This window comes from Rattus norvegicus, chromosome 10 (genome assembly GCF_036323735.1).
Source record: "Rattus norvegicus strain BN/NHsdMcwi chromosome 10, GRCr8, whole genome shotgun sequence".
Classification (NCBI taxonomy): domain Eukaryota; kingdom Metazoa; phylum Chordata; class Mammalia; order Rodentia; family Muridae; genus Rattus; species Rattus norvegicus.
This window is the reverse complement of record NC_086028.1, coordinates 70490091-70514816: the sequence shown is the minus strand read 5'-3', so window position 1 is coordinate 70514816 and position 24726 is coordinate 70490091. Positions and strand designations below refer to the sequence as shown.

General features: G+C 40.3%; 1 protein-coding gene across 5 annotated transcripts in view; it reads left to right on the top strand.

The window, feature by feature from the left end:
• Window positions 1–24726, top strand: part of Usp32 (ubiquitin specific peptidase 32) — a 184699-nt gene that overhangs the window by 23192 nt on the left and 136781 nt on the right. The window contains exon 1 of one of the 5 annotated variants that reach the window (XM_063269091.1): window positions 12562–12637. The exons of 2 other annotated variants lie outside the window; for them this stretch is intronic. Coding sequence is in view for 2 of the 3 variants with exons in the window: in NM_001401667.1 (NP_001388596.1) it covers window positions 12966–13023 (58 nt within the window). In the remaining variant the exon portion in view is untranslated. Of the gene's footprint in view, window positions 1–12561; window positions 12638–12777; window positions 13024–24726 lie in introns of those variants that run through there. 2 more of the 5 variants (NM_001401667.1, XM_039086042.2) reach the window with 2 other exon arrangements.

Below are 24726 nucleotides of genomic sequence, written 5' to 3'. Positions count from 1 at the left end.
GAGCACTGGGCAAGAGCATGTACCTCTCCTGGCTTCCCTGACATCAGGTACTAATGTGGTGTACCGACATTATTGTATGGGTGTACATACCGGTAAAATAGTCATAAACAAAACAGTATCTTAAAACTATTAGGGTTGGGGATTTAGCTCAGTGGTAGAACACTTGCCTAGCAAGTGCAAGGCCCTGGGTTCAGTCCTCAACTCCGGAAAAAAGAAACTATTTTTAATGATGTACCCATGTGTGTATGTGCATGTGAGTGAAGTGCCCAGGGAGAACAGAGGTGAGGTACCAGATCTTCCTGGAGCTGTAGTTACAAGTAATCTGATGTGGATGTTGGGACCTGAACTGTGACCTTCTACAAAAGCAGTTGAACTCTTTAGATGCTGAGTCATTTCTCTAGCCCCAATAAATGTTAAAAAAGATTTATTACTGCTGGGCATAATGGCTTTAATATCAGCACTGGGGAGACAGAGGCAGGTGGACCTCTGTGATTTTGAGACCAGCCTGGTCTATACAGTGAGTTTCAGGACACATAGGGCTATGTAGAGAAATCCTCTCTCAAAAAAATAAAAAAAAAGACTCACTAATAATGAAAAATACACAAAACAAAATCAGGTAAATCTAAGAAGTGGAATAAAAATTTAAAACAAAGCACTTAAATATAAAGTCAAAACACTACTAGAATTTAACATAAAGAAAATGGGGGATGGTAAGGGAAAAAGATTACTCGATAATGATAAATATATAAACAAAATTAGTTAAGTAAATGTATGAAGAGAAATAGAAAATAAAAATGTAAATTCTTTACAAACATAAGATTGAGCCAGGAGATGGCTCAGGGGATAAAAGCACAAATCATACAAGCCTGAATACTTGAATTTGTTCCCTAAAACCCAAGTTAAAAGCCAGATTTAATGTCATGAATCTGTAATCTTAGCAATTCTATACTGAGATGGGAGGCCGAGACAGGAGAATTTCCAACATACCACAGCAGCAAAAACAAGAGAGATCCTGCCTCAACAGAGGAAGGTGAAAACCAGTTCCCACAAGTTGCTTTGTGACCTCTACAAGTATGCGGTGGCATGTAGGTACCTGTAACTTACATACACATTCATCAACACAAAATTTCAAATGGTCAAAATGTTAGCTAGCACAGTATAAAAGGGTAGGAGGACACAGGCACAATAAAAATTTAAAGTGTCCTTCTTTCTGGGTCCTTGAGAAGTAATGGAGGCTTCATGTGTGTGATTGAATTTGGAGGCTTTTGTCTATGCTGAGGCTGTATTGGGAAGTATCCAGTTCTGCCAGGGTTGTCTTCATTTTAGTCATCTCCTCTTTACTAGGGATATACCCGATCACACTTAACTTTGCAGTCTATTGGCTGGATTCTCCAACTCTCCCAGACTGGCCAGTTTGAATACCCTTGGATGGCTTTCGGTTCTGGCCACAGTCTGACAACTGAGTACATTGGGAGTACAGGAAACAAAGATAGTACTGAATTTGGTACCGGAAGACTTGTCCTACACTTGGAAAATGCCCTTAGCTTTAGATACTCCATCAGATGAATGAGAGTGTGATGTAATGGAGCCCACTGGAGCTTCAGGGTTCCCAGTCTTTACAGCAGTGAGCTTTGCAGAACATAGGTAACTCCAAGAGGCCTCTGACTCGGACTACCCAGTTATTCCTAGGGTGGGACTACCCCTCCCTACGTACTTTACTTCTTGAATCAATCCTTTGGCCTCCTGAACTATCACTAGTCAATATGTGGTTCTCCCACTCCCCATGACTCGCTCCCAAAGCTGTCTTTTACCAGGGGTTGAGGCAGGTTGACTTCAAGCTCCTTGACTTATGATCACTCCTTATTCTTATACCCAAGTTAGCTCAATGTTCAATGAGTTCTCTCCCAAGATGACACCAAGCTACAGTCCTCTGAGACATGGTGAGTGACAAAATGAGCCTCTGGCTGGACTGAAGGCTAGAGAGAGCTGCGGAGCTGTACTCACTTTTTGGGCGAGACTCTGTTCCTCTTTTCCTAGGAAGGGAGCTATGCAGCCGGACCCTTATCTGCTTCCTTATCGTTGAGTGGCCCTGCTTTTTCTCCCTCGGGAGTTTTTACCTGCTCTATCCTTTCGTGATTTTTCAATGTGTTTCCTCTGTTTCTCTTTGGAATAATAGTCTTTGTCCTGTCTTCTCATTTCCTGTATCACATGGAGTTGGCTTCTAATTTGCCATCTTACCTGAAATCTCCTCATTTTTTTTAGATAATACCTCTGATGTAAGAGTAACCATATCAAAATAATCAGCCCCCCAAATTTCCACTCCCATCAAGTGCCTTTTAAAGATAGTAAACATTTATAAATTGAAGTTTTTAGTGGTGCTAAGTCCTTGTTTGGGGACTGTGGCACTAGTTAAAAAGATTTATTTAAGTATGCTCAAACTCAAAATATGAAGTTGTATCTCAGCAGCTAATATTTTTGAGACTTGAGGGCTGTGTCTCTGTTCCTAGGCAGGGAGCTAATACTAGTCTACTTGCAAAGAGGATGACAGTTTCCTTCTCCTACAACTCTACAATTTCACTAGCTAAAGCAAGATTCAAGTTGTCTTTACTATTTCAGGTAATTAAGAGTACTGTTTCAATCTGGCCAACTTTTTGCTCTCTAAGAATTGTTTCCAGAATGGGACATTTTCTTGTGTACATATTTTATATACAAATCCCTAATGTTAATATGAAAGCCAAGTCATAATTTGACTCTGATTTAAAAATATGAAAATACTGATATTTAGGACTTATTTCATGTCCTTGTGATGGACAAGAACTTTTTGTTTGGAAAGAATGTGGTTTATGGGAAAGATGCAAGAGAGCAAACCAAAGAATGCATGTCCAGATCCAAAAGAACTAACATTTTCTTCAATTATTTTTTTTTCCTTTTTCTTTTTTTCGGAGCTGGGGACCGAACCCAGGGCCTTGCGCTTGCTAGGCAAGCGCTCTACCACTGAGCTAAATCCCCAACCCCTTCTTCAATTATTTTTACCATATGAGTTCTCTCTTGGTATACATTTACACACACACACACACACACACACACACACACACACATATATATGTATGTATATATATGTATATATATGTATATATATATATATATATATATATATATATATATATATATATATCTCCATTTGACTAACGCCAAAAAGCCTTGCTCAATTGGAGATTTATAAGCAATATAAGAGTTATTGTTTTAAAGGTAATTTTTGTGTGTGTGCAGCAATGATGAGTCAGAATATCACAGAGAGTCACAGATATTCTCACTTATATGAACAAAGAATTTTCTATTAGAATGTGATTTTGATTTCAGAGGCAAGATTAAGTTGGGTGTTGCCATTTATGCCCGTGATCCTAGCACTTGGGACGCTGAGACAGAAAGGCTGCCCTGCGCTTGAATCTACTCAGTATTATAGAGACCCTGTGTCAACAAACGACCTAAAAGGATAAAAACTAGTGCTGCAGCATTGAGGATGAAGGAGACTCTGTTCATCTATCAGGACATACGCCCCTTCTGAGAGTCAGCTGCCAGAATGCAATGTCTTTAGACAGTGTTTGTATGAGAAATTTGAGTTAATAACTGTATACATTGACCTCTTAACTACAATTAAAGCTGGTCCTTTCCCCTATTATGTATGTATAGAAACTAGATGATTTGGAATAATAGAGCAACTTTTAGCAGGAAGAATACCCATTAGGAAAGTGTCTTAGTTAGGGTTTTTTTGCTTCAACAATATATTATGACCAGAAAGCAAGTTGGGAAGGAAAGAGTTTATTTATATAAAGGCTTACATTTGCAGATCATAATCCATCACTGGAGGAAGTCAGTAAGCAACACCCCTCCATGGACTCTGTATCAGCTCCTGCTTTGGGTTCCAGACCTGCTTGAGTTCTTGTCCTGACTTTCTCCAATGATGCATTATGATCTGGAAGTATGTGCCAAAATGAGAGTATATGGTCAGAGCTCCTACGCTGGGCAGTTTGTTTTGGTGGGGGATATTTGAACTCTTTCCTTAAGGACTTTTTGGGATAATATCTACAGGCTTAAAATTTTTGAACGGAGTGGGTTATGAATGCCTTGCATTAATGTGTGCAAAAGCTTGAGTTATAACAATATCTTCTAGTGACATCTAGGTTGAAGTTTGTGCATAGTGAGTATGTTAGATGTTTTTTTTCCCACAACTGGTGAAAACTGTTATATCACACAAGTTATCTTAAAACAAACAACCTTGGGCTGGAGAAATGGCTCAGTGGTTAAGAGCACTGACTGCTCTTCCAGAGTCCTGAGTTCAATTCCCAGGAACCACGTAGTGGCTCACAACCATCTGTAATGGAGTTCGATGCCCTCTTCTGGTGTGTCTGAAGACTGCAACAGTGTACTTACATATATAAAATAAATAAATCTTTTTAAAAAGTATTTGTAAAAAAAAACAACCTCTTAAATTTATTAAGTAGAGAAATTTTTGGTAATTATCTGTACATTTATATTTTCTCAAAATTTTTGGGAGGGAGTGGTAGTGAGACAAGGCCTCATGAAGCCTAGTCTGGCTTCAAGCTCCTTATGTAGCCAAAGCTGACCATGAACTGCTTGTCTTCCTGCCCTGTCTTCTGAGTGCTAAGATTATAAGCACATCAATCACTATGCTCCATTCTATGTAATTCAACTTTTACTTTTATGCTGTTCCAATGGTCTTATGTTCTTCAAGGTCCCCTAATTTACCTTAATAATGACATCACTACTGGTAAAGCAACCTGAAAGGGTAATTTTAATATCTGTTCTCTGATACAGCAGGAGTTTATGTTCACTGTTGAATAAGAAGACATTAAAGTTTATGGTAATAACCCTTCCTCAATGTTTCCACTTAGGTGACAATTTTTATTGGTCTCAGCCCCAATTTTCATCAACAAGAATATACTTCTATGAGTTTGCCTTGCTGCTCCTTGAGATGGCATTTATTGCAAGTAGCATTATAAAATATGTGACCTATTCTACCATACTTAGATATGAGTGAACCTGGGCATCTTACTATCTTACTCTTTTTAAAAGTCATGTGTGTGTGTGTGTGTGTGTGTGTGTGTGTGTGTGTGTGTGTGTACATGCTCTCTCTCGCTCTCTCTCTCTCTCTCTCTCTCTCTCTCTCTCTCTCTCTCTCTCCCTCTCTCTCTCTCTATGCATGTGAAGGTCAGAGGGCAACTTGGTGGGAACCAGTTCTCTTTTGATCTTATGTGCATCTTAGTATTGAACTCATGTCATCTAGGCATTGGGGCAAGTGCCTTTACCAGCTGAACTATCTTACTAGCCTAGCACCTTATTTTTTAGAATGACATTTAGGGTGTATACTATCCCTAGGACCTTTCAGGTGCTGTCATTTACAGATTAAATATCACAGCAAAACAGAAATCTGGCAAAAACCAATGAAATACTTGAAGACTAAAAGCATTCAACTACTTAGAATTCTTAACAAGTGTTAAGTATACCTTGCTGGTTAATAATGGACTTTGTTTTATGAGTTGTTTTAATGGGTAGCTTTGATTTTTGTCTTTGCCAAAGGCATCTATGATGGTAATAAGCTTCTCTGAGTTCTCTTTTGTATCCTGAGCCTTCACTCAAAATTTGTTTTCATGGCATGTTCTTACCCCATGTTTGTTTTCCTACCTTATGGGTTTTGTCTTCTCCATGTAGTTGCTGGAATCGAACTCAGGACCTCTGGAAGAGCAGTCGGGTGTCTTAATCTAAGCCATCTCTCCAGCCCCGGGTTTTGTCTTCTCAATCTTCTTTCTAGTTCCTTAACTTCCAGGATTCTGGTTGTTTTATTTTATTGAGACAGGGTCTCTCTAGGTAGCTGTGGCTGTCCTGGAGCTATGTACACCGGGCTGGTCTTGAACTCACAGAAATCCACCTATCTTTGCCTCTCAGGGCTAAGGTTAAAGGTGTGTGCCACCAAGCCCAGCCCAGAACTCTTCTTGTTAAAACACCCAATTACCAGGTTAGTATGGTGGCTCCCACCTGAAATCCCAGCACTCGGTAGCTGAGACAGAAAAACTAATGAGGTTGAGCCCAGTCTAAGCTATGTAGTAAGTTTCTGGTTAGCCTGACCTAGACTGAGACTCTGTTTCATAGAACAAAAAAAAAAAAAAAAAAAAAAAAAAAAATCCCATTCCTTTGGGAGAAGACTTTATCTTTTAAACCTTTTAGACAGATTAACATATTTAAATACCATCAACCTCTAATGACTTCATTCATATCTCCAACCTGGACCTTTTTCTCACTTCACATTTAAAAATCTAGACCTCTGTGAGTTAAAGGACAGCCTGGTACACACACACACTCATACACACACTCACCCCCCACAGACACACAGACAGACAGACACACATACACACAGAGTTCTAGGACAGCCAGGGCTACACAGAGAAACTGTCTTGAAAAATAGAACAAACAACCCCCCAACAGAACAAACACCCCCCCCAAAACTCTATTTAAAATCTCAACCTGGATGTCTAATAGTATCTCAAATATAGTGGAAGAGCTCCTGTCCTTGAACCATAAACTTTCTCTTCCCGTTGTCTTCCTTCAATAGCAATCCTATCCCTCAAATTGCTGACACCATCAACTTTGGAGTAATCCTTGACTAATCACCCATCTCAATCTATACTCTGGACACATTCATATGGCATTTATGTGTATGTGTGTACTAATGCACAGAGGCCAGTATGTGTCTTTTATTACTCTCTGTCTATTCCTTTGAGGCAGGTTCTCTCTCTGTACTTGAGGCTCACCTTTTAGCTAGGCTCAGAAGCCTAAACTCTATCAATCCATGTCTCCACTCATTTCAAAGTTGGGATTACAGGTTTGCACATGATGCCTGTCTTAGTATGTGGGTTCTGGGATCTGAACTCTGATTGTACAGCAATTACTCTTAACCACTGAACCATTATCTCCAGCCCAGTTGGCTTTTAGTACAAAATATCTGGAATACAACCTTTTACCTCTAAACCTCATTGCTTGAAGAGAGTGGAAATGACATCCTAATCTTGTTCTTTTTCTTCTCATTCCAGATTCTGTGTGTTTGTGTATATGTACTGGGAAATATATTCTTTTAAAATATCTGATCTGTGGTTATAGTTCAATGATGAGAATGCTTATCTACCATCTGAGGCTTGGGTTTGATGTCCATCAATATTTAAAAAAAAGTATGACATATTTTTCATTGGAAATCTGCAATAGCACCCTAGTTTCTAGAGTAAGAACTGAAGTCTTATGAGGAATGGCCGCTATTCATTTCCCTTGCTGCAGCCATGCTTGCTTCTTTGTTGATTACACCTGTCAGAGATGTTTCACTGTCTTCCCTGGGCTATCTACAGGACTTTCCACTTGTCTCCTTCATACTTTATACCCAGCCCATTCTACTTTACATTGTAACTCTCAGCCCAACATTTTCTGTCTCCTCTGGAATTTTTTCCATAGCATTTAACTTGACTTCCTAACCACTATTAATTTTCTATGACTTCTTTTACTACTAGAGCATAAAATCCATGTGGGAAGTTCTCCCTCACTCAGTTCCTAACAAATAGTAGGCACTTTGGATTTGTTGGCTTGAATGAAGGGCTGATTTCTTATTGTCCTTTAAGAGTCACATCACACAGGCTTTCCTCCTTTACCCCACTCCTTTACCTTGAACTAATACCTTTGACTACTGTAGGTTCCCACACTGACCTATACTTATCTTGGTTATAGTAATTCCAAAGACAAAACAACATATACACATGCACGTGAACACACGTATACACCTTCTTCTGGGGCTGGTGAGATGGTTCATTGGAAAACGTACTTGTCAGCAAGCCTAACGGCTTGTTTGATTCTGGGAATCCACATGGTAGAAGAAAGATCTGACTCTCGAAAGTTGTCTTATGATTGCAACAGACTCAACAGGTGCACCATGGCAGAGTCAGGCTTGCACACACACACATACATGTACACACACATGCATACATGCACATACAAAATTAAACCAGAAAACTTTTTTGTATTCATTATGACTTAACATACAAACATTTCTTTATACATATTAAAATGAATTACTTTCAACATTCATACTAAATGTTAGAGCAGTGGGAAAATACTGAGTAGGTACAAGTGAAGGCCCAGCCAGCATCCTCTTTTTTACATTAATTTCCTTCCTCCCTTCTAGGAAATCCACATTTGATTCTCTCCTTTACCTTTACTGGAATACTAAACTTACACAGAATTGCCAAATCAATTTTTTTGTCCAAATGCTATTTTCTGTTTGTTTGTTTTGAGACAGGGCTTCTCTGTGTAGCTCTGGCTGTGTTGGAACTCACTCTGTAGATCAGTCTGGCCTGGAACTCAGAGATCTGCCTACCTCTGTTCTCACGTGCTAGGATTAAAGGTGTGAGCCACCACCACCTGGTTTTTGTTTTTTCTATTTTCTAGCTTTAAAAAATCTACTTAGAGGGGTTGGGGATTTAGCTCAGTGGTAGAGCGCTTGCCTAGGAAGCGCAAGGCCCTGGGTTCGGTCCCCAGCTCCGAAAAAAAAGAACCAAAAAAAAAAAAAAATCTACTTAGAGGAAAATACTAGGATCGATTGGGTTTGGGATATTAATTGTTATCAAGCAATGCTATCAATAAAGAATTCACCTATTATGTAACTTAATTTCCTAAGTCCATTAGAGTCCAGTAATTTTTTTGTCTTTACTTTCACTGGAGTTACCTGGCAGTTCACAAATTATAGCACAACCACTGGCTGTTAAATGTCTTTTTGTAAGTGGGAACATAGCTGTCTCAGTTTTTTTACATGTGCATGTGTGTATGCCATATGTGTAGGTGCTGGTGGAGGCCAGAAGACGTCAAATCCCTTGGAGCTGGAGTTACAGGCAGTTGTGGTGTAACTCCAACAAGGGTGGTGGAAACTGAACTCAGGTCCTCTGGAGAGCAGGAAGTGCTCTAAACATGAAACCATTTTTTTGTGGTCTGTTCATTATTATGTCCTTGAGTATCAGGTTGTTGTTTTTGTTGATATTTTTGAGACAGGTTCTTACATACCACAGACAGGCCTAGAACTGGATATGTAGCTAAAAATGACCTTGAACTCCCCGTCCTCCAACCATGACCCACCATGTGCTGGGATTTTACAAGTATATGTCACATACTCCACAGAGGAATAGTTACTAATCAAAAGGAGATACAGTCTAAGAAGGAAAGATAATTAGAAAAAAACACATTACTGGCTTTTTATGCATGTTTAAAAGATTTACGATCTAAAAAGAACTAGAATCATATTATAGAAAAAGTTTGAGATACAGGAATGGATGAAATAAAAAAAACCTCAGTTCAGTATGTAGACTAGGGAAGGTGTAATAGTACAATATTATACACATGGAAAATATGGTGTCTGTGCAATCATGGAAAATACCTACCTTAGTGAGTAAGACTCAGTGAAGCAGTGCCGTTTACATTGTAGACACTTGAATATCAATTTAAAAAGTTGTTTTTGGAGATAAGGTTTTGCCATTTTGTTATGGCTGGCCTGGAACTTGGAATTCTGCATACCTTTGCCTCTTGAGTGCTGGGGCTAAAGGTGTGTGCTACTGTACTCGGCAGAAAATATTTTTTGAGATGTATTATCTACATAAAATAGCTGAAATGATGTACTGCAAATACAATTATAATACGATTGTCTTCATCTTCAAGCTGTGTAAATTTTAAGGTAACAAGTCCATAATACTGAAAATCAATTCACTTACTGGATAGTCAGATTTCATAGGGCACTGGCCTCTCTGACAGTCAAATTACTCATAGATGAGGTTGGTCTGCCCCTCTTTATTGTATTGGCTTATCTCTGTTGTAGCTATGCTTCTTTGGCAAGTACTAAAATGACTCTGTCCTCCTCCAGGAATACAAACTAAGGAACGTTGTCATTTAGGTTGTCCGCTCACAAGCACAAATGACATACTAATATCCCATGCTTTAAATCTTTGTAGGGATAACCTTTTCACAGGCATGTAATTATAGCTAAAGGAATGGTTTCCTAAGTACAACTTAATACTTAAAGTGGGGTAGCTGGCTAACTCAATGGATTAAGTAAAATTGAACAAACTAAATGATTAATAGAATTTCTTCAGTGAGACAAGATGACTTTATATTTTCTGCATCATCAAACATAAGTACAGTATCAATTTTAAGTTATAGGGAGATGTTTTAACATTTGACTACATGACCTGTGATACAAACCATAGGCAGGTTCTTATTTCAGCATAACGTTTAAAATTCTCATCAGACATAACTATTCTTACTGCTTTCTTCAATGATGTGTAATTTAACTCAAAGGGTTTAATCCATAATGGAATGAAATATTTTTTTATTGTATTTGGGAGAAGTCAGGTCTGAACTCTAAGAATAAAATCTTTTTTGCACATATTATTTTGTGTTTTGAGGCAGGGCATTGTTATATATACAGACTGGCCTTGAACTTTGTGATTCTCTTGCCTCTGTGGCCCAGATCCTGGGATTATAGGTGCAAGCTGACACTCCCAGGAAAGGACAAAGTCTTGAAAGTTGCTGTGTGTTAGCACTACTTTAAATTTAAGTTTTAATCTAGTCTTCTCTGATGTTTTTGTGGTAATCATCTCATAAGCCAAATTCTAACAACAGTCCCAGTTTTCAAGTGGGGTAGTGCCACAAGAGGAGGAAATAATTTGCTCTGAATCCACTGTAATTCAACTGTGCATTTATACACCCAGACCCATGCTTAGTGAAATTACCTTAATGTACTATTTGGAAAAGTGGTAATGCAAACTGTATCTTGCTCCTCAAATCTGAAATCTTTAGTTTCCCTTCAAAATAAACTAATTCAGAATTCATACTGTACAGGATGACTGTCTTGTCTGAGGACACACTGAACGGATGACATGGAAATTAGAGGGTTTGGAATATCCCCAACCTCCTGATTCATGGGCTCTTAGTAATACAACTAGTCTCAGGTCTTATTAACTGCCTCAGAGAACTGGAAAGGGCAGTGTTGTGACTAAGGCTGCCACGCTGTAGATCTGGTCTTCCAGGAAAGGTAAGTAGAGAAACACCTTTCTCTGGCAGGGCATGTGACAGTCAGTTGGCTTCAGAAACTTTTGCTGGCCCTAAGTGATCTCATTGGCATCTGCAGTCTACTGTAATCCAAATAGTTATTTTTTTTTCAATTTTGTTTCCTTACTGAGAAGTTTCATTTTATAACTTTCATGGTGAAGATATATACAAATTAAGAGTTAAAATGAAAGGAAATGGAAACCAGGTATGGGGCACAGGTATTCAATATCTGGAAGCAGAGGCAGGATTGTCACAAGTCCCAGTCCAGCCAACTTCTAGAACTTGTCTCACTGACCCCCAACACAGAAAAAAATGGAAAAATTCTATCTATTTATACACATTTTGTTTACTAACTTATGACATCTTAACCTTTTGACTATTGTATATACTATTGCTATAAATGTTCAGTGCATAAATAGTTGTTCACATATCCCTTTAAAGACATAATTTGAGATCACATACTCAGAAGTGGAATTGCTGGATCATATGGGGAAGCCTGATAAGCTACTACACAATGAAATAAGCCAATCACAGGAGAAATGTAGTTGTCTTGAGGAACTACCATTATTGTTGAGTGAAAAGTTTCAGTTCTCAACTAGATCAAGTAGTTGATGTAAATGTTCTTAATGCTATTACATTCATATATATATATATATTATGCATTTTGAACTGTTTTATTTCTAGAAGGCAAGTGTTAGGCTGAAGCATGAAGGAGGTAGGGCCTGGTGTGGTGGTACTCCTTGTAGGACCAGTACAAGGAAAACTGAGGCATGCGACCCTCCAAGTTCGAGGCCAGACTGAGTTACAAAGCAGATCTCTGGGTCAGAAACAAACACCCAACCCAACCGACCAAAATGACACGAGGTGGCTTAAAAAATTGGGGGAGGGAGGCAACAGGTTCAGAAGATGGGCCGACATAGTGGCTGGGACTCTGAAAGAAAAGCTAAAGCAGCTGCGTCCGGAGAACGGGAAGGCGCAGAATGTAAAATAATTCTGTGACAAGGTTCACTGTCCTGTCTTTAGGATCCATCTACTAGAAGGAAAAAAATGGTATCTTCTCAGAGAAGCCTTGAGATTCTCATCTTTCACTTCTGCCAACATCCCCTGAACGTTAGGGGTTCCCCGCCTGCCCGCTCCTCTGTCGCCAGCACCGCTTCCCTCAGACCCCTGCTCCCTAACATTCCCCGAATCTTCCAAGGTGGGTCTCGGCCACCGCAGGACCAACCGTCATCGCTCCGGCCCCGCCCGTCGAACGCCAGAACGTGGGGGGGGGGGGGAAGAACCGTCCTCGGGCGCCCCGGAAGTCACTGCCCTCTTGGCCAGCGGAGCGCTGAGGCGGGACTCGGGGCTTAGGATTGGCGGGAAGATGAGGATGACGCGTTACGTGAGGCGAGGCCGCCCCGCCCCTGCGCTGCTGCGCGCTGTTAGCGTGGGGTGGGGCGGAGCGTGGCCTCGGGCGGCCATTACCCGGAACAGTCCTGGGCCTCGGGTCAGGTGACCCGCGGCGGTGCTGGCGGGAGGGGGGGGCGGAAGGGAGGAGAGGAGGAGTGAGGAGAGACGCGAAGGGAGGAGAGAGAGGAGAAGGGCGGAGTAGGAGGGAGGGTTAGGGGGCGGGGTGGGAGCGCGTCACGTGACTCGGCATGGAGGAGGCGGCGGCGGTCGGGAGGAGTCGCTGGGGCAGAAGCCGCACTTGTTAGTGTTGGGGGAGGAGGGGGCCGGGGACGCCGACACCGTCAGCCGGCGACGCCGCGAAGAAGGCGGGAGGGGGGTGGGGGCGAAACCAGGCTCCGACCCCCAGCCGAGGGGATGAGGGGAGCATGGGCGCCAAGGAGTCACGGATCGGATTCCTCAGCTACGAGGAGGCGCTGAGGAGAGGTGAGGGGGAGGGGTCGAGTGAGCTGCGGGGAGGCCAGCGCGGAGCGCCCCGGGGTGGGTGGCCGGAGGGAGGGGAGGCTGGGGCGTGGGGTGCTTGGCGAAGGACCGAGAGGCCAGCCGTGGGAATATCGAGGGCAGGGAGGTGGAAGGGGGAGCGGTGTTTGGGAATTGGGGCGCTAGGGGAGGGGGCGAAGCTTTCGCAGTGACGGGGTACCGGGCGCTGGCTGGCCATTGCCGGTGCGCTCGGGTGGCGTTGTTATCTTGTCTAGGTGCAGGGACGCCCTGACCATGGGTGGCTGAACCCTTCCAGGCCCCCTCATTTTTCTGTGCCATTTTCTCATATCACTCTTTCATTTAAAAAAAAAAAAAAAAAAAACCTCCGACAACATCCTAATCTGATTTCCAACAGCTTTGGCTGGAGAAGAGAGGACAGGGCTTTTTCTGTTTTGCTCCTGGGAGTCCTTTCCTATTAGGGAACCTCTGGTTTTCCCAGGGTCTTTGCCTCTGATGAGGGCGATGACCATCCTTTCATTTACTACTGCCACCCTTCACCCTTTGAGTGGTTGACTTTGATTAAGAACGACCTGAAGTGAAGTTGTGTTTAAGGTGAGACGAGACTAGACAGCTGATGTTGCCATAAAACCTTGTCTTAGGTTTCCTCTCCTCAGACGTTGATCAGACGGTTTTAGTACACTTGATTCCCAGTTCTTACCCTCTCGCTCCCTTAAAATGGCATTCAGAAATCCAGCATTGTGATACTGTGTTACAGCTCCCTTCAGAGACTGGCCTTGCTGTTAGTCCTAGACTGCTGCTGCTCTTGGCTCTGATTCACAGTGTTGTTAATAGCCCCAACCCCCTACCACTTACTCTGATATGGTTGTCGGTGTAAAGCCCATGCTAACTGGAAGTGTCTTGCACAGTTTATGGCCGGAATGTGACTTAATTTTTCATGACTGAGATTTGAGAGTGTGTCTGTGTGGTGCTTGTAGTTCTCTTTGATTTTTAATGGATTTTCTTGGTAAGAAGTGAAAAACATTAAGCAGATTAGAGGCCAGACATTATTGTTAACAGATTTCTAAGATCTAAATAAATAAATAAATAAATACATACATACATACATACTCAGCCACTCGCCAGGTGTTTTTAGTAGCTTGGGATAGAAAATTAAAATGTGGCGAAAGACATTTTAACGTGAGGATTTAGAAGTGAAATCTAGTTCATATACAAGGAGAATTAAGTTCAACTACCTAGTAAACAGAAACTAATACAGTAATACAGAATTGTAGCTGCATCAATTTTGGACTGAGCAGAATAGGGGAAACACGCCTTTTAGTGGTACTTTCTTACCAAATCATCATGATGGTTATTCTTAAGTGCAATCTTACTTGACCTTTTTCTGTCTGTTTCAGTATGAGAAATATTCCAAATTCTTGATTTATTTCCAACCCTAGTAGACCAGTCACTTCCTGAATGCCTGACAGGTCTGGGGGCAACTAGTCTTTGGCTTACATGACATGAAATAGGGCACAGTCAAATGATTTACAGCTGCTCAGAAGTGTTCCTTAAGTTTAAGGGTGTGAATACCAGTGATATACCTGGCGTTAAGAAATTCTAAAATTGGGGTTGGGGATTTAGCTCAGTGGTAGAGCGCTTTCCTAGGAAGCGCAAGGCCCTGGGTTCGGTCCCCAGCTCCGAAAAAAAAAAAAAGAACCAAAAAGAAATTCTAAAATTAAACTTTTATTCTAGCTCTTGTTGATTTACTTTATATCAAATTAAGATTGTATATTTTGTTTTTTCTTTTTTGAGGCAGGGTTTCTCTATGTAGGCCTGACTGTCTGGAAATCATTTTGTAGACCAGGCTGGCCTTAAACTCATAGATTCACTGCTTCTTCCTCCCAAGTGCTGAGATTAAAGGCATGTGACACCATGCCCTGCAAGACTGTACATTTTAAAATAGAAACAGAATTGATACATTTATAAATGATCCGGTGAAAGTTTTTTGTTTAATGTGTTATGAAATGTGCCTGTGAAAATTTAAAATGCTTCTTTTGAAGAAGTAGCAAAGTATGAATTAAAGTCTTAGTAAAGGTTGTTTGGGTTTGTTTTTGTTAGTTTTGCTGCAGGAAAATTAAACCAAAGAGGAGCAAGTTGATAAAGTAGTTTCTAAGTGTAAGCTAGGGTATGTTTGAAATGGGCAAATTAGATGTCAAACTTCAAGGTAACTACAGAAAGATTTTGTAAGCTTTTGTTGGAGCTACTGAATGGTTTGAGAATCTTTTGGGGATGTCTGAATAAACAGGTGCTAATATCTGCATCAGTTTTATTTATCTGTTTACATTGCGTAAGGTAAGTTGGGGCAGATAGGATTTGTCAAGTAGAGAACAAACTTCACAGAACCCTTTGGCTTTAATTTAAATGAGCAGTGCCTACTACCTATCCATAATTACACATTTAAAAAAGTCTGATGCATTAGTGCAAACAAGAAATTTCCGGCAGTTTATCTAGTAAAGTGGGGCCTTGAATTCCGTGTTAGTGACAGATGACACTGGACCTGAGTGCAAGGCCAGTCTAGTAAGCTATGTTGAGGTTCTAGAAATTATGATGAATTTTGGGTTTATATCCTGTTTTGCCTGGATTGTCAATTGTTTCACCTTTTATATCTCTGAAAGTATGCAGCTTTAGACATTTTTCAGAAGATGGGTTAGTAAGTAGCTTTTATTTTTAGCTGATATCATAAATATCTTGAGTAGCATACAATAGGCTTGACTTTTTATTAAATATTTATAATTATTTGTATGTGTTTGCTTGCCATAGTGTATGTGTGGAGGTCACACAACAATTTTTGGGACTCAGGAGTCAGTTCTCTCATTGTACACTGCAAATCCCAGGGAGTGAACTGAGGTTACCAGGTTTGACAGTGAGGACCTCTATTCTCTGATCCATCTCACTGACCCAGCTTAACTTTTTCCCCCTAAAATTACTTATTTTTATTTTATGAGCATTGTTTGGTGTTTTGCCTTCCCTCTTCTCTTAAAGAATTCATATGTTATCTAGGGAATTAATTATGCCTGCTTTCATGGATGCTGAGAATTTTAATGTCTTTGCTTGACATGTCTTTATTTTACCATGTTACATCAGTTTAGAACCTTTGTGTGTGCTAGGTATGTGTATTGTTTTAGACAAGATCTATCTATGTAGCCTTTTTCCTCCTGGAATTCACTATACAGACCAGGGTAGCCTTGAACTTTACATAGATCTGTCTGCCTCTATCTGCTAGTGCTGGGATTACGGGTGTTTACCAACAGATCTGGGTTGTAGTTTTTACAGTTTCTCTCTCTCTCTCTCTCTCTCTCTCTCTCTCTCTCTCTCTCTCTCTCTGTGTGTGTGTGTGTGTGTACTTGGATGGATAGATAGGCTAGAGGACAATCATGAATCTTCCTCAGGTGGCATTCATCTTTTTCTGCCTTTCACCAGTTTGGGGCTCAGTGATTAAGCCAGTTTTCAAAAGTCTCAGCAGTATCCACCTCCCCAGCACACAGGCTACCATGTTTAGCTTTGTTACTTGAGTGTTGGGGATGGGTCCTATACTTTCACGGCCAGCACTTTACCACCTGAGCTACCTTCCTAGCACTTGAAGCTTGCATATTCTTTTTGGGAGGAGGTAGGGTCTCTATGTAGCCCTGGCTGTCCTGGATTGCTATATAGACCAGGCTAGCTTCAAACTCACAGAGATCTTCCTGCCTCTGCTAAATCCTAATATTAAAGGTGAAGCTTGTATGTTATTTTAGTCGTTTGTTTTTTGTTTTTTGAAGACAGTTTGTTTGTGTAGCCTTGGCTATCCTGGAATTCATTCTGTAGACCAGGCTGGCCTTGAACTCAGAGAGGCCTGCTGTGCCTCCTTAGTGATGGGAGTCAGAGGTCTGTGCCGCCGCCGCCACTACCACCATCACCACCGGGCTAAAACTTGTATATTTTTAAAAAGTATGCTAAGTCCTCAGAGCACAATTAAAAAAATACTGGATGAGTATTGGGCATAGTGGCATATGACTAATTCCAAGCACTCAGAAAGCAGAAACAGATCTCTGTGAGTTTGAACCAGCTGGTCCATATAGTGAATTTTAGGTTAGCCAGGGCTTCACAATGAGATCCTGTCTCAAAGAAAAGTTGGGTGATAAACATTTCAGAATTCAAATCAAAATTAAACATTTTCCATAATTATTTCTCTGTACCTCCTTCCTTTCATCTTTGTGGAAACAGGATTATTTCTCCCCATTTTATTCAAGAATTGACAGATTTAAAACATTCTTAGCCTGGGTGGTGGGGCTTGCCAGCACTTGGGAGGCAGAAGCAGGAGAATCTGAGTTCTAGGCCAGCCTGGTCTACAGAGTGAGTTTCGGGACAGCCAAGGCTAAACAGAGAAACCTTGTCTTTAATTCCCCCCGCCCCTCAAAAAAAGCTTTTGATTGTGTAGAGAGTATTGATTTCTTTTTTTTTAAATATTTATTTACTATGTATACATCATACGGCTTTCTGCCTGCATGTGTGCCTGCAGATCAGAAGAGGGCATTGAATCTCAATACAGATGGTTGTGAGCCACCATGTGGTTGCTGGGACTTGAACTCAGAACCTCTGGAAGAGCAGTCAGTGCTCTTAACCACTGAGCCATCTCTCCAGCCCGAGTATTGATTTCTTAATTCTTCCTTTCTCAGTGTTGGGACTTTAACCTGGGGCCTTGTGCATCTAGACAGGGACCTATCCCTGATCGACTCTTCTAGCTCTGGCTTTTTTGATACAATCTTACTGTAGTGCAGGTTGAACTTGAATTTGTTATGTTATCCAAGCTGACCTCTAGTCTTCCTGCATAACTAGCCTCTTGATTGCTAGGATTACAGAGTGAGCCACTGAACATAACTGCAAATCTCTTTTTTTCCTTCTTTCGGATCCCATTGCAGATGGTTGTTGTGAGCCACCTTGTGGTTGCTGGGAATTGAACTCAGGAACTCTGGAAGAACAATCAGTGCTCTTAACCACTGAGCCATCTCTCCAGCCCTTAAATATGTTTTTTAATTGTAATAGAATTGTATCATTTTTCTTTTTTCAGACCCTCCCACATTTCCCTTACTCTGAAGTTCATGGCCTCTTTCTTCGATTTTTGCTGTTATGTATATGTGTGTATGCATGCATGCATATGAGCAAATACTTATTTTGCCAAGTTTGCTATAATTGTTTGTATGTATATAGTTTCAAAGCTGACCACTCTTCTTTTTTTTTAATTATTCTTTTTTTTTAAGATTTATTTATTTATTATATATAAGTACACTGTAGCTGTCTTCAGACACACCAGAAGAGGGCATCAGACCTCATTATAGATGGTTGTGAGCCACCATGTGGTTGCTGGGATTTGAACTCAGGACCTCTGGAAGAACAGTCAGTGCTCTTAGCCGTTGAGCCATCTCTCCAGCCCAAAGCTGACCACTCTTTATTGAACCAGTAAAAGGGCTTGTCCCTGGGAGAGGCTAATTCTCCTCCCAGCAATCATTAGTTACCTGTAGTTCTTTGTCTAGGGAGTAATGGGGGAGGTAGACAGAACCCTGTGAAATTTTCTCCCTTCATGTTAACATTGATATTGCCATTGTTCTGGTATTGTTTATGCAGCCATTTGTAGGAATGACTGTTTTACAGCTGACTTGCTTATAGTCTTTCCCTTTCTCTCGATGCTTCCTGAGCCGTGGATGTAGAAGCTATGACACATATGTTTGGACTGGGGTCCCGATGATCTGTTGATCTCTGATTTCAGTTGTTGTTTTCTATGTTTGTCTTCATTTGCTATAGAGAAAGGATTCCTTGATGAGGAATAGTAGCTACACTTATCCAAGAATGGTAGCTCAGCACAGATTGACATTTTAATGTTCCTTTGCCCATTCATTTTATATATATATATATATTTTTTTTTTTTCCTCTTTACTAAACACTGACTAAAAGTAAGGCACAGAAAAAAACAAAAGATAACTAAGTCACTCTCTGTATGATTAAATGGTCTGGGTCAGTAGTTTTCACTAAAATGGATATGTAACATATCCAGAGGTCCTGAGTTCAATTCCCAGCAATCCCATGTCTCATAACTATCTATAATGTAATCTAGTGCCCTCTTCTGACATGAAGGTGTACAGGCAGATAGAGCACTCACATACATAAAATAAATCTAAGAAAAAAATCTATAAGGAGTGGGAATAAAACATCAGAGCTTTAGTTATAATTTGAAATATTTAATAATGTACATAATTATTAAATATTATTTGCATGTATCACTTATAAACTACTGATATATAGTATCTTTAGTACTAGAGAGAGGTAGAATGTGGGTAAATGGCTATAATGGCTTGGAGGTACCACGGCGTTGTACTCATTTCCTAGTATGTGCTCAATAATTACCTGTAAAGAATTTACTTTCCTAGTCTCGTAGAGGTTGGATTTGTAGACAATGATTTAGCATGGAGTAGTTGAAGTTCAAAGTAAGATTTTGGTTGCTAGCTCTTTGTTCTCTTCTCTTCCCTGCTCTTCCTCTCTTCCCTGTCCCTTCTCTCTACCCCCACCCCTTCCCTCCACGTGCTCATGGCCGGCCTTTCCTCTCCTCTACTCTTCTCTCATTAAACCTCTCCACGTGGGGAGAAAAAAAAAAAGATTTTGGTTGCTAAACTTCTCAGTGTTAATTGTAAACTTTTACTAGATTAATACTACCTATGATTTAATAGGTAGTTTGCCATAGTACATTATTCTGTAAGGGGAAACTGAATTTCATACCTTGGTACCTTCTGTAGTGCACTAGTTTTTGTTTGTCTCTTTGTATTTGTATGTTTGAGACCGGGTCTTATGGCCTGGAGCTGAATATAGCTAACTAGCTCAGCCTGGCCTTCTGCTTCTGCTGGCCACACGCTGGGATCCCAGGTATGTGCCACCACAGCTGGCTGTAATGTACAGTTTATTCTCCTCTCCTAAAGCACCAATCTTTCATCACCTGAACTTGTTAAATTCATTAGCAAACTCTTTGGTGTTAGCATTGTAAAAGAAAAAAATAGAGCAGTTTTAAATTAATGCGCTTCTAAAGCACTCTCTAAGGAGTTACAGAGGGTGCTTCTCCCTTTACAGTCTCAGTACATTTGGGATATGTGAATGACAAAGAGGAGATAAATTCACTGATGAAGCCACAGTTTAGCGCATCAACAGAATGATGTGACATTACTTGCTGGTCAGTGACCTTCCCATTTATTAAACTGGACAGCTGTTATTTGTTTTTTGTTTTTCATTTTCTATCTTAAGAGTTTATTTACAGTGACAATACTCAGTGTTGCTTTTCAAAATGATGGGTAATTTTTTTTTTTTTTTGGAGCTGGGGCCCGAACCCAGGGCCTTGCGCTTGCTAGACAAGCGCTCTACCACTGAGCTAAATCCCCAACCCATGATGGGTAATTTAGAGTTGGGACCGTGATGCCTGACTAAAAGCCAGATAGATTCTTTCTCTGGAAAAGGGAGATTTTTGGCACTTGATTATATGCTAGATCATAGGAGAAGTTAGGGGATTTATTACTATTATTGAAGCAATATAAAAGATCTGCTATCACTTTAGACGTATTGATACAGGCTGACAGTTTGGTAGTTGTAATTTTAAGCAGCTGCAATGGTGAAGGGATTTTTACTTGTGAATTAGAAGTTGGTGGTTTGAACAACAGGAACAGTGGTACAGATCTATAATAGTCCTCAGGAGGTTAAGGCAGAAGGTACTAAGTTCAAGATTAGCTTGGCTCACATAAGCAAGATCCTGTTTCAGGCAACAGTTTAGTGGTTTGTAGTGGTATTTAAAAGACCAAGTAGGACTGGCAGGTTTTTTTCATACTGTATCTAGGAAGTATGACTTCTCTTTTCAGGACTTATTTATGCTTCTGCTTTTCACATTTGGGCCTGTGTATTTGTGTTTAGATTGAGCTATTCCATCTCTTTCTGAATGCCAATCAGTGTGGACCTTTACAAAGTTAGTGATAGGTAGTTAATTATTGACACAGAAGCCTGATAAAGCTAGGTTCTTCAGTATGTACTATTATAATTAGAGGCCTAAATGTTCTAAGACCTATTCAGAGATAACCAGTACTCATGTCCTGCTCTTACTGCCTTTCTTTATTAGGAATTTAATAATCACTAATATGAAACTTCCAAGCTTACCGTAGTTTTCAAGTTTTTCTTGATCCTTGATACTAAATTGTTTTAAAACAAAATCATACAGAATGTGGTTTTGTAGTGGAGGTTTTATAGCTTTTCCATTTTTGAAAAGGAGGGTGATTGTCTAGTTACCTTCTATCTGTGGGAAAAGCCATTTAATTCTGTTTCTTGTGGTGTGTCGAGGTCGAGAATTGGACTTGCTTGACCTTTTTTTTTTTTTTTTTTTCTTTTTTTCGGAGCTCCGGAGCTGGGGACCGAACCCAGGGCCTTGCACTTGCTAGGCAAGCGCTCTACCTCTGAGCTAAATCCCCAACCCGTTGCTTGATCTTTTATATCTGGGCAAGTGTTCTACCACTGAGTTATACCCCAGTGCCTGCTTTTTAAAACAAGCTCTCATGAAGTTGCCTGGGTTGCTGTCCTCATGTCGAATCTTCTGAGGTATGGTATTGGTGTATGTTGTGATATCTGGTAGAATAAGTCTTTTAATATTCACTGTGGTTGACTTTTGATAATGAAGTATGGAAGGTTCTGGAGAAACTTCCTTTGTGGAAATGATTTTTTTTAATTAAAATAAGCTTCTTTTAATCTTTCGTGACTATAAAGGGTATCATTGTCCCCACCCTGTTGTGTATGGCCAAAGGATAGACATGCCTGCATATCTTTAGTTCCTCCCTGCTCATCTTGTTCATTTGGTGTCCTCTCTGTTAATTTCTGCCCAACTCTTCCTCTCTCTTTCTCCCTCTCCCTTTCTCCCTCCCTCTTTCTTTTTCCCTCTCTCCCTCTCCCTCTCCTCTATCTAGTCTCAGCTGCCATTGTCTCTTTCTTAAGTTACACAATAGCCATTGTGCTCTTAAAATCCAAGTCTTGTAATCCCTTCCCTCCTGCCTTTTTTTTTTTTTTTAAATTTTAATGTATCCCCGGTTAGTTTTGAATTTTGAATTCTGCTTCAGTGCTGGGGTTATAGTCTTGCACCACAATAACAGATCATAAATTCTTTATTTAAAGCTTGTTTGTTGTTACTTTAGGGGAAATAAATATGTACCTCTTATAATGATCTACAAGACCCCCCCAAATATCCAGTTTCTGCTTCAAATTCCAACCTATTCAGCCCCCCCAACACACACACACACACACACACACACACACACACACACACACACACACACACACACCACACAATTTTGAAACCTAGTTTCACTTTGTAACCAGGGCTGGCCTGGCTCTCTTATGGACTAGGCTGACCTGAACTCACTGCTTGAACTCACTGAGATCTGCCTGCTTCTGTTTCCTGAGTGCTGAGGGTGGTAGCGTTTACTACCACTCTTGGTCCTAGTATTTTCCCATTTACTTATAAACACTATGGTTTTCTTTTTGTTCTTAAAGATAGTTCAAGCTTGCTGCCTTTGTGTTTGACACTGTTAGATAGGAAAGGCTGTTGTTTACTTTTGTAATTGTTTTGAAGCAGTTTCTCATGTCACCCAAGATTGCTTCTTTGAGAAAGACATTGGACTCCTGATTCACCCTCTCCCTTTTTAAAAAGAAGTGATGAGAATTCTTCTGAGTTAGTTATTCCTGGAACTCACTCTGTAGACCAGGCTGGCCTTGAACTCTGCCTCCTGAGTGCTACCACCACCAGCTAGTGCTTATTAATGCATATGGATGTTTTGCTTACATGTATGTCTTTGAACTATGTGTGTGCCCAGTGCCCATGAAGACCATATAGGGTGTTGATCCCCTGGGACTGGAGTTACAGACAGTTGTGAAACATCATGTGGTTGCTGGGAATTGAACCGTAGTCCTCTGGAAGAGCACCCAGTGCTCTTAAGCTTTGAGCCATTTCAACCATCCCAGGAGGTAAGGTTTTGTGATGCTTTGTTGTTTTGTGACTGGCTTGAGACTATATTGTAAGACCCTGTCTGTTTCCCGCGAAAAAAAAAAATCTCTGTTCTCCTCAAAAACCATCATTGCATCTATTCTTGTGAGTGTACACATGGTAGCATCTAGTAGTCTTTACCGTATACAAGAGAAGTGTTTTGTATCTTTTATGAATTCAGAAACTTAATTTGTTGTATGGGCCTGTGGTTTTTTAGTGTTAATGGTTTAGAGCCTACATGGAAGTTAAGAGGAGTTCTTTTTTTTTTTTTTTTTTCCGGAGCTGGGGACCGAACCCAGGGCCTTGCGCTTCCTAGGCAAGCGCTCTACCACTGAGCTAAATCCCCAACAAGAGGAGTTCTTAATGATGCAGATGACATAATTTCCAAAATCTTTTGCTTTAGGCTTGCCTCAAATTTGCAAGATAGTTGAAGAGAACCTTGAGTATCCAGTCATTTTGCTTCTTCCCTAGAGCTGAGTTACAGAATACTGCCCGATCTTAAGAGTTCTGTTTTATTTTTCTGTTTCTGATGCTTTGGAGTGAATCTAGGGCTTTACGCTGCTAGGTAAGAACTCTACCAGAGTTCTATCCTCATCTATAAGAAGTGTTTTTAAAATATGCAACCTTTTGAATGTAGCCCTTTGTGTAGCAGATTTTATTATAGTGATGTTCTTTGTGTGCTTTATTAGAGATTGTCAGATGTTCTTATATTGTTCCAGTTTTTATCTTTCACATTTTAATACATTTCTTTATTTTTTGTGTCTATGCACATATAAACAAGAGTGTGGAGGTCAGAGGAGAGCATTCCAGAATTGGTCCTCCTTTCACAAGTTGCTTTTGAAACCTGGGCACATGTTGTCAGTCGGGGTGACTGTGAGCACCCATATCTACGTGTGGGCCCAAGCTCTTCATTTTTCTTTTTTCTTTCCTTTCTTTATGTTCCCTTCCCTTCTCTTTCCCTCCTTTTCTTTTATTGCTGGTGGGGGGTTGGGGATTTAGCTCAGCGGAAGAGCGCTTGCCTAGCAAGCTCAAAGCCCTGGGTTTGATCCCCAGCTCCGGAAAAAAAAGAAAAGAGAAAAAAAAAGATTCTTCTCTTTTATTGCTGGTGATAGAGCCTTTCGTACAAGTTAGGAAAGGATTCTGCAGTGCACTCAGCTGCATTTCTCCCAGAAGTTTCTGTTTCTTGGTAGTAGGTGCTTTATAGCTTCATGTATTGGAAACATTTACTGCACTGTGGGCTGATATGCCAGTGTGTGTGTGTATAAAACTTTGCACACATTCTGAACATTGTTTGAGTGGCTTTGTTTAATAATGGATTAATACTGTGTATTAAGCATTAATGTTTAAGCCATTTCAATATAGGACTATTACAATAAAAATTTCCAGAGAAGTTAAGATTTTAATCATTTTTTAGAACATGTTCCTTTTCGTAAGAAACCAGGTATAATTGGCAAAAAATTGGGTGTATGTGAAATGCAGCACATACTCTGATTTATTATTTTTCATCACATGTATCAAGTTAACTTAGAAATTAAATATTTTTTTGAAAAATTACAGTATGTAAAAATAAATGTTTTCTTTTCTAGTACTAGTGATTGAATCCAGGGCCTTTACACATG